The sequence below is a fragment of the Macrosteles quadrilineatus genome, unplaced genomic scaffold (genome assembly GCF_028750875.1).
Source record: "Macrosteles quadrilineatus isolate MER2022 unplaced genomic scaffold, UCM_ALF_1.0 Scaffold_9__3_contigs__length_116548681, whole genome shotgun sequence".
NCBI classification, from domain to species: domain Eukaryota; kingdom Metazoa; phylum Arthropoda; class Insecta; order Hemiptera; family Cicadellidae; genus Macrosteles; species Macrosteles quadrilineatus.
The window spans coordinates 2224795-2239534 of record NW_026542602.1 but is presented as its reverse complement, the minus strand read 5'-3'; the positions used below and the strand labels follow the sequence as shown (position 1 = coordinate 2239534).

At 34.5% G+C, this 14740-nt stretch overlaps 1 protein-coding gene across 1 annotated transcript; it reads left to right on the top strand.

The window, feature by feature from the left end:
• The first annotated feature begins 646 nt into the window (after nt 1–646).
• On the top strand, nt 647–13020 carry LOC129003877 (phospholipase A1 2-like). Its single transcript, XM_054432206.1, has 8 exons — nt 647–755; nt 1567–1630; nt 2518–2672; nt 3221–3336; nt 3975–4137; nt 4872–5069; nt 7428–7587; nt 12040–13020. The coding sequence occupies exons 1-8, from the start codon at nt 719–721 to the stop codon at nt 12761–12763; spliced, it is 1617 nt and encodes a 538-aa protein (XP_054288181.1). The 5' UTR covers nt 647–718; the 3' UTR covers nt 12764–13020.
• Nucleotides 13021–14740: the final 1720 nt, after the last annotated feature.

Here is a 14740-nt window from a genome sequence, read left to right as displayed (position 1 = left end):
ATTGTTTTATAAATCTTTTGACGTACAACTTAGATGCATTCCAACAACTTCAAGGTATCGTAATGGGTGATTGGAAAGACTTTTATCTTACAAACTCAATACTCATCTAATCCTCGATAAAGTAATTAAATGCCGTGGTTAGAAGGGAAAACAGAACGCAAGGGAAGGGTGATGTGATCATGATTGATACTTAGCACTTCAGACAAAAACAAACTTTTCTTAGAGACACCAACTTTGTAAACTTGAATTAGAATGTTAATTAACCTTTCTTGATTGGATAAATTTACCTCACAATTGGCTAACTGATTCACTGGAATTTGATTTGGATTTCATACTTATATTTATTGTAATATTCACTCGACATTTATTTGAGGTCTGATTGAGGTTCAAACAATCTAGATAAGCAAAGATTCACTATTTTTTCAAATTAATTCCATACATCTAATGACAATTTTAAAACCAAAACGCTACAAAGGTATATTGTGAAACATAAATAAAAAATATTTGTTAGGTATAGGGAGGTGTGAAGTAAAATGTGAATACAATAGAATTTTACATAACGTATATTGTTCTACAGACAACATTGCTCAATAATTAATACGAGCAATTATTTACCTCAATAATGACCCCAGGACAATTACACAGTTGGAAGAAATTGGAGGGTTCTATTTATTGTGACAATAGTTTCTAGAATGTGTTGGTGGTCTCATACAAAATAATGAAGAGTCTTTTCATCACAGCTTTATTAATACATTGTAAGTCCAGTACGGTATTGGCAATGACTGTGATTTATTTTATATAGTTATTTATATATATTTTCAAAACTGTTTGAAAACCTTCCTATATTTTTCAGATTGCCTTTTTCTATAAAATAATACTTTATATATACAATTTTGTCCACATCAACTTGATATGGGGAGTTTTATCACAGTGCAGATTGTAATCATATAAGTTTGAAAATGCTTTTCAAGATTTAGTTTACTCTTATGCAAAGATGGTACCTGTATTAAAAGTGTTCTACCTACAAAGTGTTGTTAGAAGTTCAATGTGAAAGTTGTAGCAAGTTTTAGAATACAAAATAACATAATTCAATTGAAACATTGACAGGTACAAAACTAAATTTATTTCTCATCGTACCAACTTTTTGAATTACACTAAATAATAAAAAAAAACTCATCGTAAACTTTATGTTATTTTATGTTCCTATAAATACTTATTGTATAAAAAACTAAAAGAGAAAATAGAATTTAAATGGACGCTTCAATAGGAACAATATATAAGGCTTATTTAACTCTATTCAATAAGAGGGATAGGATACCGGTATAGTACCTAAGTCAAAGACAATGGTATTAGCATCCATAGAGACTTAAGAACTACAATCTCTGGACTTACTAAGGAACAATGTGACACTAGTTTAGTTTATAGACTATAGATTTTTTTACAGATTCAAATGATTAGAAGAATTCCAAATTGGAAAATAATTTGTAAAATATCAAATTAAAAAAATAGGATTGAAAGTTGAGAAGATGTGAAAAATGATGACTTATGATTAATATATTTCTTTAGGTCTTCAGCTATGTCTGGTGGAGGCAATATATTATGAAGACAAAATAAAGCTGAGATTATACAGGTAAGGTATGTTTGTAACACATTCCAGAGAAAAACATTTGAGACAAAAACACAGTTTTAATTGTCATTCTACTATTAACGATCTTATATGAACGATAGTGTATAAACAACTATTTTAGTGTACGTAGTTCCCAAGTAGATCACCATCAAGAACTATGATGCCACATATACACTTGCTGTTATCATTCTTCACTTTCATAATCACCTCATGAGCCAGGCTTGCTGCAAAGTGTTTTGACAAACCGAGGTTTAATAATTTTGAATATTACATACCGTATTTAAGTGTTATGGTAAGGGAAAAATCAATTATCAAATCTTAAAAATATTAATAAAAAGGTTTAAACACCTGCTATTAAACCGGGTTAGGGTCTGTTACAACTGATCAGTTATCTACCATAAATGTTTTTCCGGGTTCGTATCGTGTCGTGTAAATGTTTATTTATTTATGTGTTAAATGTGACGCTCTTCTTATGAAGTCCTTGTACAATGATGATGGATCAATAGTGATCCGAAATTAGTTGCGACTGCAATAGAATGGATTGCTTAATAGCAGGTATTTAAAAACCTTTTTATTATTATTTGGCAATTCACAACTTAAAACATTCATCATAATTTAAATATTGTTAATTAGTCATTGACTTTTATCCAATCTAAAACGTTCATCTACTCTTTCAAAACCAATGCTATTTTGAGGCTTCTTAAGCTTTACTGGAAAATGGAAATTAATTTTTTAGTGATACAGTACCGTATGCACATGAACCCCAGCGGGTTGCTCCAAAGACCACGGCCTCGGTTAAACTCATGTAAAATAAAAACCTGGTTTTATTTCAAAATAAAATCAATTTTTATTTCAAAATATTTTTTTTTTACCCACTGTAAGAATTTCAGGGAAGGATATTCAGTTTTTGAAACAGCCCGTATCTCTGAAGGAGAAACGCTGTTTCAAGAAAGCAAAGGATTCAATCAAACGCTACCTTTGGTACTTATAATCCATGGGATGGACCATGGAGCTGACTGTTATGCTGTAAACGGAATCATTCGGGGTAAATATATTTTGTGGTTTTTATATACTGACACTATAGTTACCATAGTCATAAGCAGTTTTTCAACGTTTTGGTAATATGATAAGTTATGATACTAAAAATGTTACATGAAATACAGTTAAATTGAATTGAAAGTAAAAATTCAAATATAAATATGAAGTCTAAGTATAAATGCTTATATCAACATATTTAACATGTCCGAAAATCTATCATGAATTAATTGTGCTACTTGAAACTTCAGAAATATCAGACTTTTCCAAACTTATACATTTAACAAAGCTTAACTTACTAAGCTAAGCTTGAAAAGTAAAACATGAATTTATTCAAGGGGTGAAAAGTCCCATCTTAAAATCCTTAACTATCTTGGATGAAGTGAATCTTACAATTTTCAACAGGTTTAAAAATGCACCTCTTTCAATTATGACCAACAAAATAACTATCTAATGTATAGGCAATACAGTGATTGAGGCCCAAAACAGGTTATTTTTACATTCACCACTTAATCAAATGTAGAAGGCCTACGTACTTTATGATTTTTTTACTTCTAGCATTCAACAAAAGAAAGCTAACCAACAAGTACAACATCTTTGCCGTGGATATGCCAGAACTCTTTGAGAACAGTTTTAGAAATCAATTCTACTTTGGAATCCTCGCTAATGTTCAGGTATAATATTTCATGCAGTACCTGGATAAGAATAATTTCACATACTTAACTTGTTACTTGTAATTTTCTCCTAGTACTACTTGATAACGGAACAATTGCTTTACTTATGGTCTTTCTTCTATGCTGTGTGTGCAACCTTGTAAAAATAATACAAATTTTAAACCTGAAAGATGTGAACTAAGCTTCTATGATCACGGTCTATCAAATCTTTGTCTTAGAAATGTATGCGTTGTTAAATTGGAAAATATACTCACATGCGTCGCAGTGATCCATTTTTTGTGGTAAGCTAAAATTACAAGTTGTTGCAGGTAGCCAATCCTAATTAAATCGTAGCTTGATCAAAAACTTGCTACAACGTTTCCTAAATCCTGCTTTTCATTTCCCAAAGACCAACATTTTTTTATTTTTTTATGTCCCACCTTCACATTCTAGGACGCTAGTTCTAGCATGGAACTGTTTTACACATTACTTCAGGCTAGTCCTAGTGGGTTGTAGCATTATCATATTGATAAAATCCACTGGTGATTAGTGGGATTTGAACCCGCTACCTTGGGCACCGAAGCTCCATGCTCTACCACTAGACTATCTTGCTCCCCAAATACCGACCTAGTTTGCTAAGTCGACATTCTGTTTTGCAGCCTGCTGGAGACGCGATCGGTGAAATGTTCAGTAGAGCCGTCCAACAACAGCTGGTGAAGCCTGAAAACATCAATATCATTGGGTACAGCATAGGGGCACAGGTGGCGGGCTATGCAGCGCGAGTGGTCAAAGAAACGGTCGGGGAAATCAACTTCATAGCTGGTAAAATTGTTGTATGATAGATTAAAAATAACACTAAATCCTTTGTTTGTCCTTTGAGTTAATGTTGCTCAAAGGTTTATTGCGGATTGTGATGGAAAATGACCGCAACAAACCTTTGAGCAACACTAAATTGGTCAACCCTTACAGTTCTTCTCAAGACAACTTTAAGGTATATTTTTGTCCTTGGTGATTTTTGGTGTGTTTTGATTTATATATTGACATTTTAATTTTAAAACTATTCCAACGAAATATAAATACATAACAGTACTAGGCAATCATCGTGATGACAAAGTTGTAATGATAAAGCCTTAGGAACACAATTGAAGCTTTGGATTAAACAGTCTCTTTTTATAGAACCATATCACTAAATTTGAAGGCAATTTTAGGTTGATTTTGTTGATTTTTAACCATGTCCAAAATACAGTACCGCCAGTCTCAGGGTTTTTATGACTAGGAAAATAAAAAGACTGTTATTATAGTTGTACCATAGAATAAATTAAACACCATTTTGTAGGATCAACAAATTTTAATTTGTGAATAATTTCCACAAATAAAAATTTTTGTTCGCTGCACCTGCAATTCACCCAGCGTAAGCGTGTCCAGTTGGTACTAAACCATCAACAACATCTTAATCAGTTCTTCGTACTGTTACTTTTCCTATGAACCGTTGGTACCAAGTGTTGCCTATAGGTACCAACACATCACCATATATACATACAAATGACATTCTACAGGTTTGGACCCAGCAGGTCCAGGGTTTCACGCTAAGTGGAAAGGTCATCCAGCTCTGATGCATGTATCTGCCTCGGACGCTCGCATCGCTCACTTCTACCATACCAACTCCATCTCTTGTGGAACCAGGAACAGGGTAGGCACAGCGGACTTTGTCTATAACAAGGGAACCATCCAACCGGGATGCACTAAGGATAAAGGTAAGAGGAAAAGTATTTCTAAGTGGGGATTAGCTGGTGAATTGGTAGAGCGCATTGCTTTGCCAAAAGGGTTTATCAAAGTGATAATGCTGCAACCATCTGTGCCTAGCCTGAAGTATTGTGTGAAATGGTTCCGGGCGTCCTAGGATGTGAAGGTAGGACAAAAACACTAGGATTTGACAGTGAGCTGGACAATTAAAGTTCTGCTACGAGGCTTGTCCAGAAAGTAAGTACCGTTTGTTCTACTGCCGGCACAGCAATAACAACGATGTTAGGCGCAAGTGCACTAGTCTCCTTGGTTCATTGTTCAACAGCTGATGCAATTAAAGCAAAATTGTGTTGTGTTTACTTACATTAATTAGTGTACACTCAACATTTTTGAAACAATCTCTGATCTGCAGACTGTGAAGTGCATTCTGTAATGAGTGAAAATTTAAAAACGTACGTTTTCATGTCCCTGGCCTTTTACTTTGTAGTTATTGGATTTGTAATTTATTATTATGTGTTTTAATATTTTTTGGGACAGGAGCAACATGTTACACACATTTATTTGGTTTTAAATAGGTTCTAGGTATTTTTTTCGTATTTTTAAAGTCTCGAAATTCACGACCATGACGTGTCCCTAGGGTACATTTTCCAACTTTCACGCTGTTTTTAGACTAATTATTCATGCCGAAATATATAAAGCCATATTTTTATGTCATCAATGGATATTAAATTTACATAAAAGGAGCATATTATAATTTTATTGTCATTGCAAACTGACTACCATGACAAAATAAGTCTGTCCCTCGATTTGGCGTCACGACCATTTGGGAAAAATTTTTAACTTTGGAGCACGACACTGGCAAGCCTGGCGTCAATGGAGTCTGTTGGTTTTAGAGACTAGTTCGGGGTGTACTTCAGGATTGTAGTGCCGGTCGTTTCGAGTTGAAAGGATGAATAGCAAGATTAATAAAGGAAAGATTGTGTTTTTTGTAATTTTGGTGTGTCCATGACCGTACGTAGTCATTCGATGAAGTAGACATGGTGTTAATTTTTGTTTATTAGATATTTCAATTGCTAGATTAACCTAGAAGTCCACTTTGTATCCTCGAACATGAGGTGCAGGGCTACCACCAGAACAGAGCCAAATAACACGTAATTTCACGACCAAAGTTTCACGACCATCGCGGGTTTTTTCACGACCAATCCAGCCTTATGGATTATAGTGTGTTTGGTCGTGACAATAACTTTAATATAATTGTAAATTGAACAGTTTAGTTCAATTGAAACACATATTTTTATTATAACTAACAGTATAATTGATAGATTGTTTAGAAAGATTTAGATTATTCCAGACAATTCACGACCGTAACGCTTGTCCCTGACCATCACGTTTATGATTTCTATCATAAAAATTTCAAAAATTAAAATATCGTCATATTACAATGTTTTATACACAAAAGAAGCACACCTCTATACAAACATAACGATTTTTCGGATCTCAGGTAAGTTTTTTCGGAGTTATACAAACTTAAAAAGATTTTATTGGCTTGTTTTCAATTTTTTGAGTTTTTTTATTTTTTTCTAGAAAGACCAAATATACCAAAAGCTCAGGGACCTTTTTATTGTATAATGGTCTTAAAAGTAAATTAGTTTATAGCAAAACATAGTTATAAAAATAATATTAACCATTTTTAATATTCATTTAAACGTCCGTTATGGTCGTGACAGGATTTTGTGTTTTTCCACTAAAGATGCTCTTTAAAAAAAAAACTACCAAAGATATTGCGTTACCATGGACATTTTATGAAACTTCAAATGTTAATGAAATAAAAAAAATAATAAAAGTTTTGAAAAAAGGGGGAAAAAATTTGCAAAGTGCTTTTCCTGAAAACGTACGTTTTTAAATTTTCACTCTAATACGATTTTTGAACGCAAGGAACGTGAAGCCTGCTGAAATTCATTGCCGACTTACAGAAGTTTATGGAGAAAAAGTTATCAGTGGTGAAATGGTAAGAAAATGGATTTGGCAATTCAATCATGGGTGAACCAATGTTCATGACGAGGCTCGCAATGGGCGGCCATCTGGTGTGAGTCCCCACTCTACTGCTGCTACTCATAGCCTTATGCACGGATTTGTTTGGGAGCAGCTTGATCATCCGCCGTACAGCCCTGATCCGGCACCTTCTGATTTCCACTTGTTTTTGCACTTGAAGCGGGATATCGGACGGCTGCGCTTTGACAGCGATGACTATATATAGCTATATCAACAAAACAGCTAGGTTCCTGAATCATAATTTTATGCAAACTATTATTTTGTGCGAGAAAATGGTTGTTTCAATGCAACCAAGCTAATGCCTGGATCTTTTTCAGGTTTGGACTGCAGTCATACTCGAGTTCCGAAGTTGTACATAGAATCTGTCTACAGACCTCACAAGTTTGTTGCCAGAAAGTGTCCGAACTGGAAAGAGTTCAGTAGATGTGCTTGCAACAAGCATGAAACTGTTGCGATCACCTTCCCTCCAAATGAAAGGTAAGAGGGACACTTATACATCCAAATAATCTGTACCTTTAGCAATAATGTCAACAAAAAAAAAATGTCATCCCCATAAATTGTCACACCCCAAATTGTCACCGAAAATGACATCACTCAGTCCCAAGCACGTCAAAAATACACGTTACTTCAATGTTACTTTCACGTTACTCACTCCATTGATTCTGATAACTTCACTTCCGGTTTTGGTCTGATACCGTTTAGATACTACTAATTTTTATCACAATCATATAAAGTGGTACATACGTAACATCATAATGTTTTCACGTAGTATAATTAGTGTGATTTCAATTTGAATTCTCAGAAAAAAGGAACGCTCATGTGTGAATAAAATATTATATTTAACATTAGTTATGCATATAGTGGTGAATTGTTTTGTTTAGATATAACATTACTATGATGCAGTGGCGGCTCTAGGACCTAGTCTATTTTTTAAATTTTTAAAGCCGTTTGGTGACTTTCTGAAGCAATTTTAACGCCTAAAACTGTGTCCAATAATAGTCCAAAAACTCCCATTTCACCTGTTTTTTGTCATGCATGAGCAAATAGACATAAGTAGAGTAAAGTAAAGTATATTTTTTAAATAGTTTTTACCAATTTATTTAATAGATCAGATTTATTATCCTAATATAACTAGGCCTATATTAAATATGAATAGATATTGCAAAACATAACAATTAATCCTCTATTGTGGTTTCTATTTCATAATTCAACTTTTTAAACCTAGTTTTAATTTGTACTGCTCAATTTCGGAATTTTGGGGGAGGGGTTTGACCCTCTAACCCCCCTCCCTGCCTACGGCCTTGTAAAACGGGACTACACTGTATTGAAAATATAACTAACAATTGATAATTTAATAGTAAAATATCCACGGCAATAATGAGTAGATAACCAAACGGTAAGGCCTGACATTGATTGAATTGTATAATTTAAACACCCACGGCAATAACGAATAGAAAACCAAACCATGAGGGTAAGGCTTGACTAATTGTATTTTATATTAAAACATCCACGGCAATATGAGTAGAAAACCATACCATGAGGATAAGGCCTAACTTTAATTGTACTGTTTGAATGTGGAATCCATCCTCCTTTCTTTCTGCCCGGCGAAGTGATCTATTACTTTTTCGTTGAAGTTTAAAGTTGACAACAGCTTTTTTTCGATAGAACACATAGCAAGCGCACTTAGTCTGTCTTGTTTCATGGTACTCCTGGTAAACGTTTTAATTCGTTTCAAAGTAGAGAAACAACGTTCACTTTCCGAAGTAGTCATAGGTATTGTGCTTATGATTTTTAAAAGTTTGATTGACTCTGGAAGCACATCTTTGAGGTTGTTGTCATAGACAAAGTTGAGAAGTCTTAATGACCCTGTGGCCGTTGAAAAATCATCCCTATTGTAAATAACATTTAACTCCTGTTTCAATTCAGTTTTATTTAGGCTAAATAGTTCCGCAGCAGCGTGTAACTCTTTTTCGGGAAACTTGGTTTTAAACTCCCCAAACAAACTTGGCTGAAACAGTTTTGCCGCGGACAAATGATTCACAAACGTAAAACGGTCATCAATTCCCGACGTAATTATGTCACACACTTCCTTTGCGACGACGCGTTTTTGATCGTCGTGTCTTCTCCGCTTTTTGCTCGATTCGGGTTCACTATCTCTCGGTTGATCTAACATGGTCGAGTTTCTTACGCGATCTACCACAGTTTTGAAATCGCCGACAAACTTAAACGCCTTGACGCAATCAATTGTTGTTTGCTGCAGTTGGTTGTACAGAATGTCACTGTGGGGCAGTATTTGATTGAAAAAGTCCAGCCAGAAAATAAAGTCTTCGTCTTTTAGAATACTTCTTAGGCCAACAGCTTTATTTATTGTGGCATAGTCATTGGTGTCATCGTCGAGTATGTAACTTAAACATTCCTCCAACTCTCTTTGATAATTAAAAATTGTGCTTACAATTCTGGATTTAAAATTCCACCGAGTACCTGAGCTTTTTGGAATACGACGTTTTACTATCTCATCGAGAACTGCAGTTCTCTTTGTTGACTGGGAAAAGAATGATGAAAACCCCTCGATATTACTGAAGAATATCTTAACCTGCTTATTTTGTGTAGCACTGCGTTCAATGATTAAGTTTAATTGATGTGCGTAACAGTGGACAAAATTTGCATTCTTATATTTAGATTTTACACGCGCTTGTACTCCCGTGTGTTGGCCACTCATTACGGAAGCCCCATCGTAGCTCTGGGCAATGACTTTATCAGGAGTTTTGTCGAGGTTTAATTGCTCTAATACTTCAAAAATTGTTTCGCTAACTGATTCTGCATCATGGCCTTTTGGTCTAATAAAAGTGATAAATCGCTCGTGAATCGTGCCATTCAGCTCGTACCTAATAACAAATACTAGTTGGGATAAAGTGGCACAGTCTGTTGTTTCGTCGGCTTCAATAGCAACATAGTCGGTTTGTGTCAATTCGTCACGAATCATTTGCAGACAAACGTAATATATTGAGTCCAATAACTCGTTCTGTATGGTTTTAGACAGACCCAAAAACACTCGGTTATTTGTTTGATTTATGTGCTGTTGCAATGTTACATCCAGCTCCGCCATAAGGTTAACCAAACCACGAAATATGCCAGGATTTTTTGAATTTTCGCGTTCATCATGTCCTCGTAATGCTAATTCAAACGCTCCACAAAATTTAATTGCATCAATTAGCTTACTTAGAATGTATCGATTTTTCGAAACATCTTCATTTTGTTTTTGTATTCTTAACCTATATGCATTGTCCAATTGGCATCTAATATCAACTTTACCTAAAACAGCATATTCTATTGACGCATTTATGTGTTTTTCACTTGTTTTGTGTTTTTTTACTTTTTCCAGTAGATGTTTAAGGTCTGAAATCCCGTCTACAGTCCATGCTCTATCTTGAACCCCCATGACCAAACAAGTGTAGCAGAAAAATGAATTTTTAATTGAACAACCACATAGCCAATCTGCATGATTGTACATATGTGGCGAAAATTTCCGTGTGAAGCTATTCTTATTCTTTGAACTGTTTTGAATTTGGTTTATGTTCATGAAAGGTCTAGGAGGTCCTAATTTTTTCAAAGAAATTCTGTGGTCAATATTTTTGATCCCTTCATTGATAATCAGGCTAACTTCGTTAGTGACGTTAGCCGTCGACGACAACGAAATGCCGCCGTCCATTATTATTTAGATTTAGGCCTTCAACCCACGGCAAATTTACCCGTAATAACTTATTAAGACTAATAATAAGTAACTATAACTAAAATTGTCCGAGTCACTTTACCTATGGCTAGTCTACTTAGTTTTCGGGTTGATTAGGTTAGCCTATACTAAAACTACAGACGTAACTTATTGACTCAAAGATACCAACTAACTAACTCAATCAATTAAGTATAACTATTAATAATTTCTACTTAGCTCTTTCAATCTTCAACAAACTACCGCTGCCTTCCTTACGCCTCCATCACTATCACTAAACACTATTGATCACAAAACAACAGGTCGTTTGGCACTAAACTATAACTGAACTGTGGTCATGGACATGGAAAGAAGTGAGGTTAGTTAATGTTTATGGTAGTGACAGTGTGGATGATGGCTCCAGCGCTGCCAACATGGTTCTTCCTATCCTAATCGTGTGTGATGCAGAATTATCCAGTTTAGGGTGGCTGCCCTGATTTATGGATGCGCGCGCAGCTTTGGACTCTGCCCCAGAGTCCCTATTGTAAAGCATTGGAATGACGTCACGGCACCCTCAGCGCTGTTAGGTGTTTCTACCATAAGACTACATGCATTGAGTTTGGGACGGAGGTTGCCGCCGTCCGCAATCCACATTATGAAAGCGACTATCGCAAAACAGTCATTACTGGATTCAAAATTTAAAACTATTTCATTTCATATTATTATCATATTGATTAAGTAGTCGTAAGTAATTGTAATTTAATTTTAATTACGACATATTATTTTTTTATTACATAAATAAAAAAAATACTGATTTCTGTATTGTTGGGAGGGCGGCGTCCGAGAGTCCTTATGGGCTAGCCGCTACTGCTATGATGATTTTTATGTATTACTTATCACTTCATTGGTGTCAACAATTTGGGATAACTTTACACGTGCTTTAAAACGAAGTTGTAATTGAAAACAAGGATTAGTTTATTGATCTATGAACTTCACAACATTCTAACTAATATTGCCTTAAGTTTCAAACAGGCTCAATAATTAGTGTCTCTAAAAATCAGTTACAATAAAGCGTATTTACGAATAAACCCAAACAAAATACCACGTCTAAATACTTTTTGGTTGTAATAAATATTTTATTGTAGGGGTATACAGTATTTCTCAATATCATGGTAAATAAATAGAAATTAAAAAGTTTTTACTTATATACCGATTTGTTACAGTGCAAAAGGAATATATTATCTGCGCACAAAAGCTCAAAGTCCTTTCGCTCTGAAGAAGAAAGGAGCTCGATGTCCAAAAATCGTGCAAAAACATAAGAAAAAGTTACCGAAAAAACATAAAGTTACAGTCGCGAGTGAGATAAAACCGTCAAAAGACTACATCCTCACTAAGTACAACAAGAAGAAGAGTTTCATAACAAACTTGATAGAAGGAATACAGAAAATCGTAGACGCAGAAATGGGCGAAGAGACTTCAGAAGTGGTGGTAGATGAAAGTGAAGAACCTAAAGAAAAGAAAGAAGATTCAAAATATCTTGAAACGAAGCAAATCCAGAAAATTGCAGACACAGAAATGGCCGAAGAACCCTCAGAAGTAGTAGAAGTAGATGGAAATGGAAAACCTGATGGATTAAATGTACAAACGAAAGAAGATTCGAAATATCCTGAAACAAAGCAAATACAGAAAATTGCAGACTCAGAAACGGGCAAAGAACCATCAGAAGTGGTAGAAGTAGATGGCAATGAAAAACCTGATGGATTAAATGTACAAAAGAAAGAAGATTCAAAATATGCTGAAACAAAGCAAATACAGAAAATTGCAGACTCAGAAACGGGCAAAGAACCATCAGAAGTGGTAGAAGTAGATGACAATGAAAAACCTGATGGATTGAATGTACAAAAGCAAGAAGATTCTAAATATCCTGAAACAAAGCAAATACTGTGATGAAGAAAATTAAACTTCACTAGACAAGGATAATATTTCACTCGTTTTTCCACCGCTTTATTTTTATTGATGATAGAATTAATTCCTTTAATATACAGGGTCATAAAAAATCTGGGAGCGGCTTTTTAGCTGATGAATAATTCCAGATAGTGCAGCAAATCGTTGCAAATCGATACATAAAATATAGTTTTTGAAGGAATTATGAACTATTTAATTACTATGAGTTTGTTTTATCATACTGGAAACGGTCCACAAAGAGTCAGGAGGAAATTCTCAATGGCATCGTAGGTCGAATTTGACAATGAAAAGGTTTCTACTGGAAAAACAGAGTATGTATCTTCACCTTTAAAGGTTTATCTTAGCAAAAATGACGGTTGCTTAAAATTACAAATCTATGCTCTCTATTTAGAACACAACCGTGTTGCGAATCTGACATAAAAAGGTTAATTATAGCCAAAACAGGGGCAGCTTAAAATTGCTAGAAATAGCATTTTAGCTAATCTAAACAATTCTTAATTTGATGTACTAATCGATCATTGCTCTGATTTAAGATATCCTTCTGACTTTTTGGACCGTCCTCTCTGCCTAATATGATGAAACAAAATTATATTTGCTAAAAAGTTAGTTTATGGTTACGTCTTACTTAGTGTAAGTCTTTCTTACATTAACTGCAATGGGTGGAAAATAAAATAAAGTTCCAGGACTTTTTGGTGACCCTGTATACTCAAGTTAAGATAATATTTGTTCGTGAATGAAACAATCATAAATGATTAATATTTACTTTCTATCACGTTTATTTTCATAGACTCGATGCATCTAGTGGTTTCTAGTGGTCTGAGTTTTACAACCAGTAAACAAATATGCCCTTAAAGATGATTAACATAAATAAGTTCAAATTCTTCGTAAAAATCAATAGACAAAGTTAGCAAAAGTACAATATTTGGCTGCTGAACTCCAGCTAATTTCTTTCAGCCCGAGGGATGAAAATAAATACTTTTACCCCACAACAAATTTATTGAGAACAGCAACTGTTTTTACTCCAGTATGACGGACATATATTAATAAACTTGAAGCATAGGAATATTAATAACATCATGAAGTGGTCTAACTCTGCACTTAATTAAAATAATTTCATTTTCAGAAAGATTAATAGATCTAGTAAGGATGGGAAAGAAGCAAGAAATCAATTATCCGCAAAACCAAACATCAACTGTTGTTATTTCCACCTCTCCAAGATTGATTGTTTGAGATTTGTTCCAATCGAAGCGATCCGCTTCAGGCATTTTCAGTTGGCAATGAATCGGAATTTTTTCCTATGAGGAAAACCCTGTTAACTAAATATTTGGCCAAATACTAGACACTTTTTTCATGGAAATGTTTGCTAACAACTTCCAATGGGCAGTCTTAAGGTCAGGAACTGTCATAACCTGTTCCATAACAGGTGATTTGTTGGCTTACTCATAAATTTGATTGTCACACAAAAATAAACATAATTAATAATAGTTCTGTAATTTTTTAACAGGAGATTCAAAGTAGGCATCTTTTTATGATTTTAATTGTGGTGCACAGAATGGGTAAAACTACTATAATTGTATCTTGTAAGTTCAGTTGTTCCGCGTGTGGTTGCCCGGGTAAGCATAAGATCGCATTGTCCCCCGATTGATCGAATAAGGTGTTTAACAAGATTTCATATCATGTTCCTTATCTTAATGCTTCCAAGTATCACCAAGGCCAAGTTTTCTTCTTATCTTTGGCTTGTCTTCGCAATCTTTCAAATTTCCTATAACCCAAGATTTACAGTTTTGTTCCTATAACCAATGGTGGATGTTGTCTGTGGATTCAAAGAACCACATTATTCTCTTCTGCATTCTTCCTCCGTTGCAAAGCACGGGTAAAGCAACTAGTTCAATTAAAACTTAACAGTTGGATAATTTTAGTAAGATTGACATAATTAAATGGTAAAACTCGAGAGGCCAG

What these genes read in the sequence shown, in the direction of transcription:
- LOC129003877 (XM_054432206.1), top strand. Translation starts at nt 719, where the DNA reads ATGAAGAGTCTTTTCATCACAGCTTTATTAATACATT. An exon ending in TGTAAACGGAATCATTCGGG is followed by an intron (nt 2,673 to 3,220) that starts GTAAATATATTT and finishes TTTTACTTCTAG; the next exon opens with CATTCAACAAAAGAAAGCTA. An exon ending in GGAAATCAACTTCATAGCTG is followed by an intron (nt 4,138 to 4,871) that starts GTAAAATTGTTG and finishes GACATTCTACAG; the next exon opens with GTTTGGACCCAGCAGGTCCA.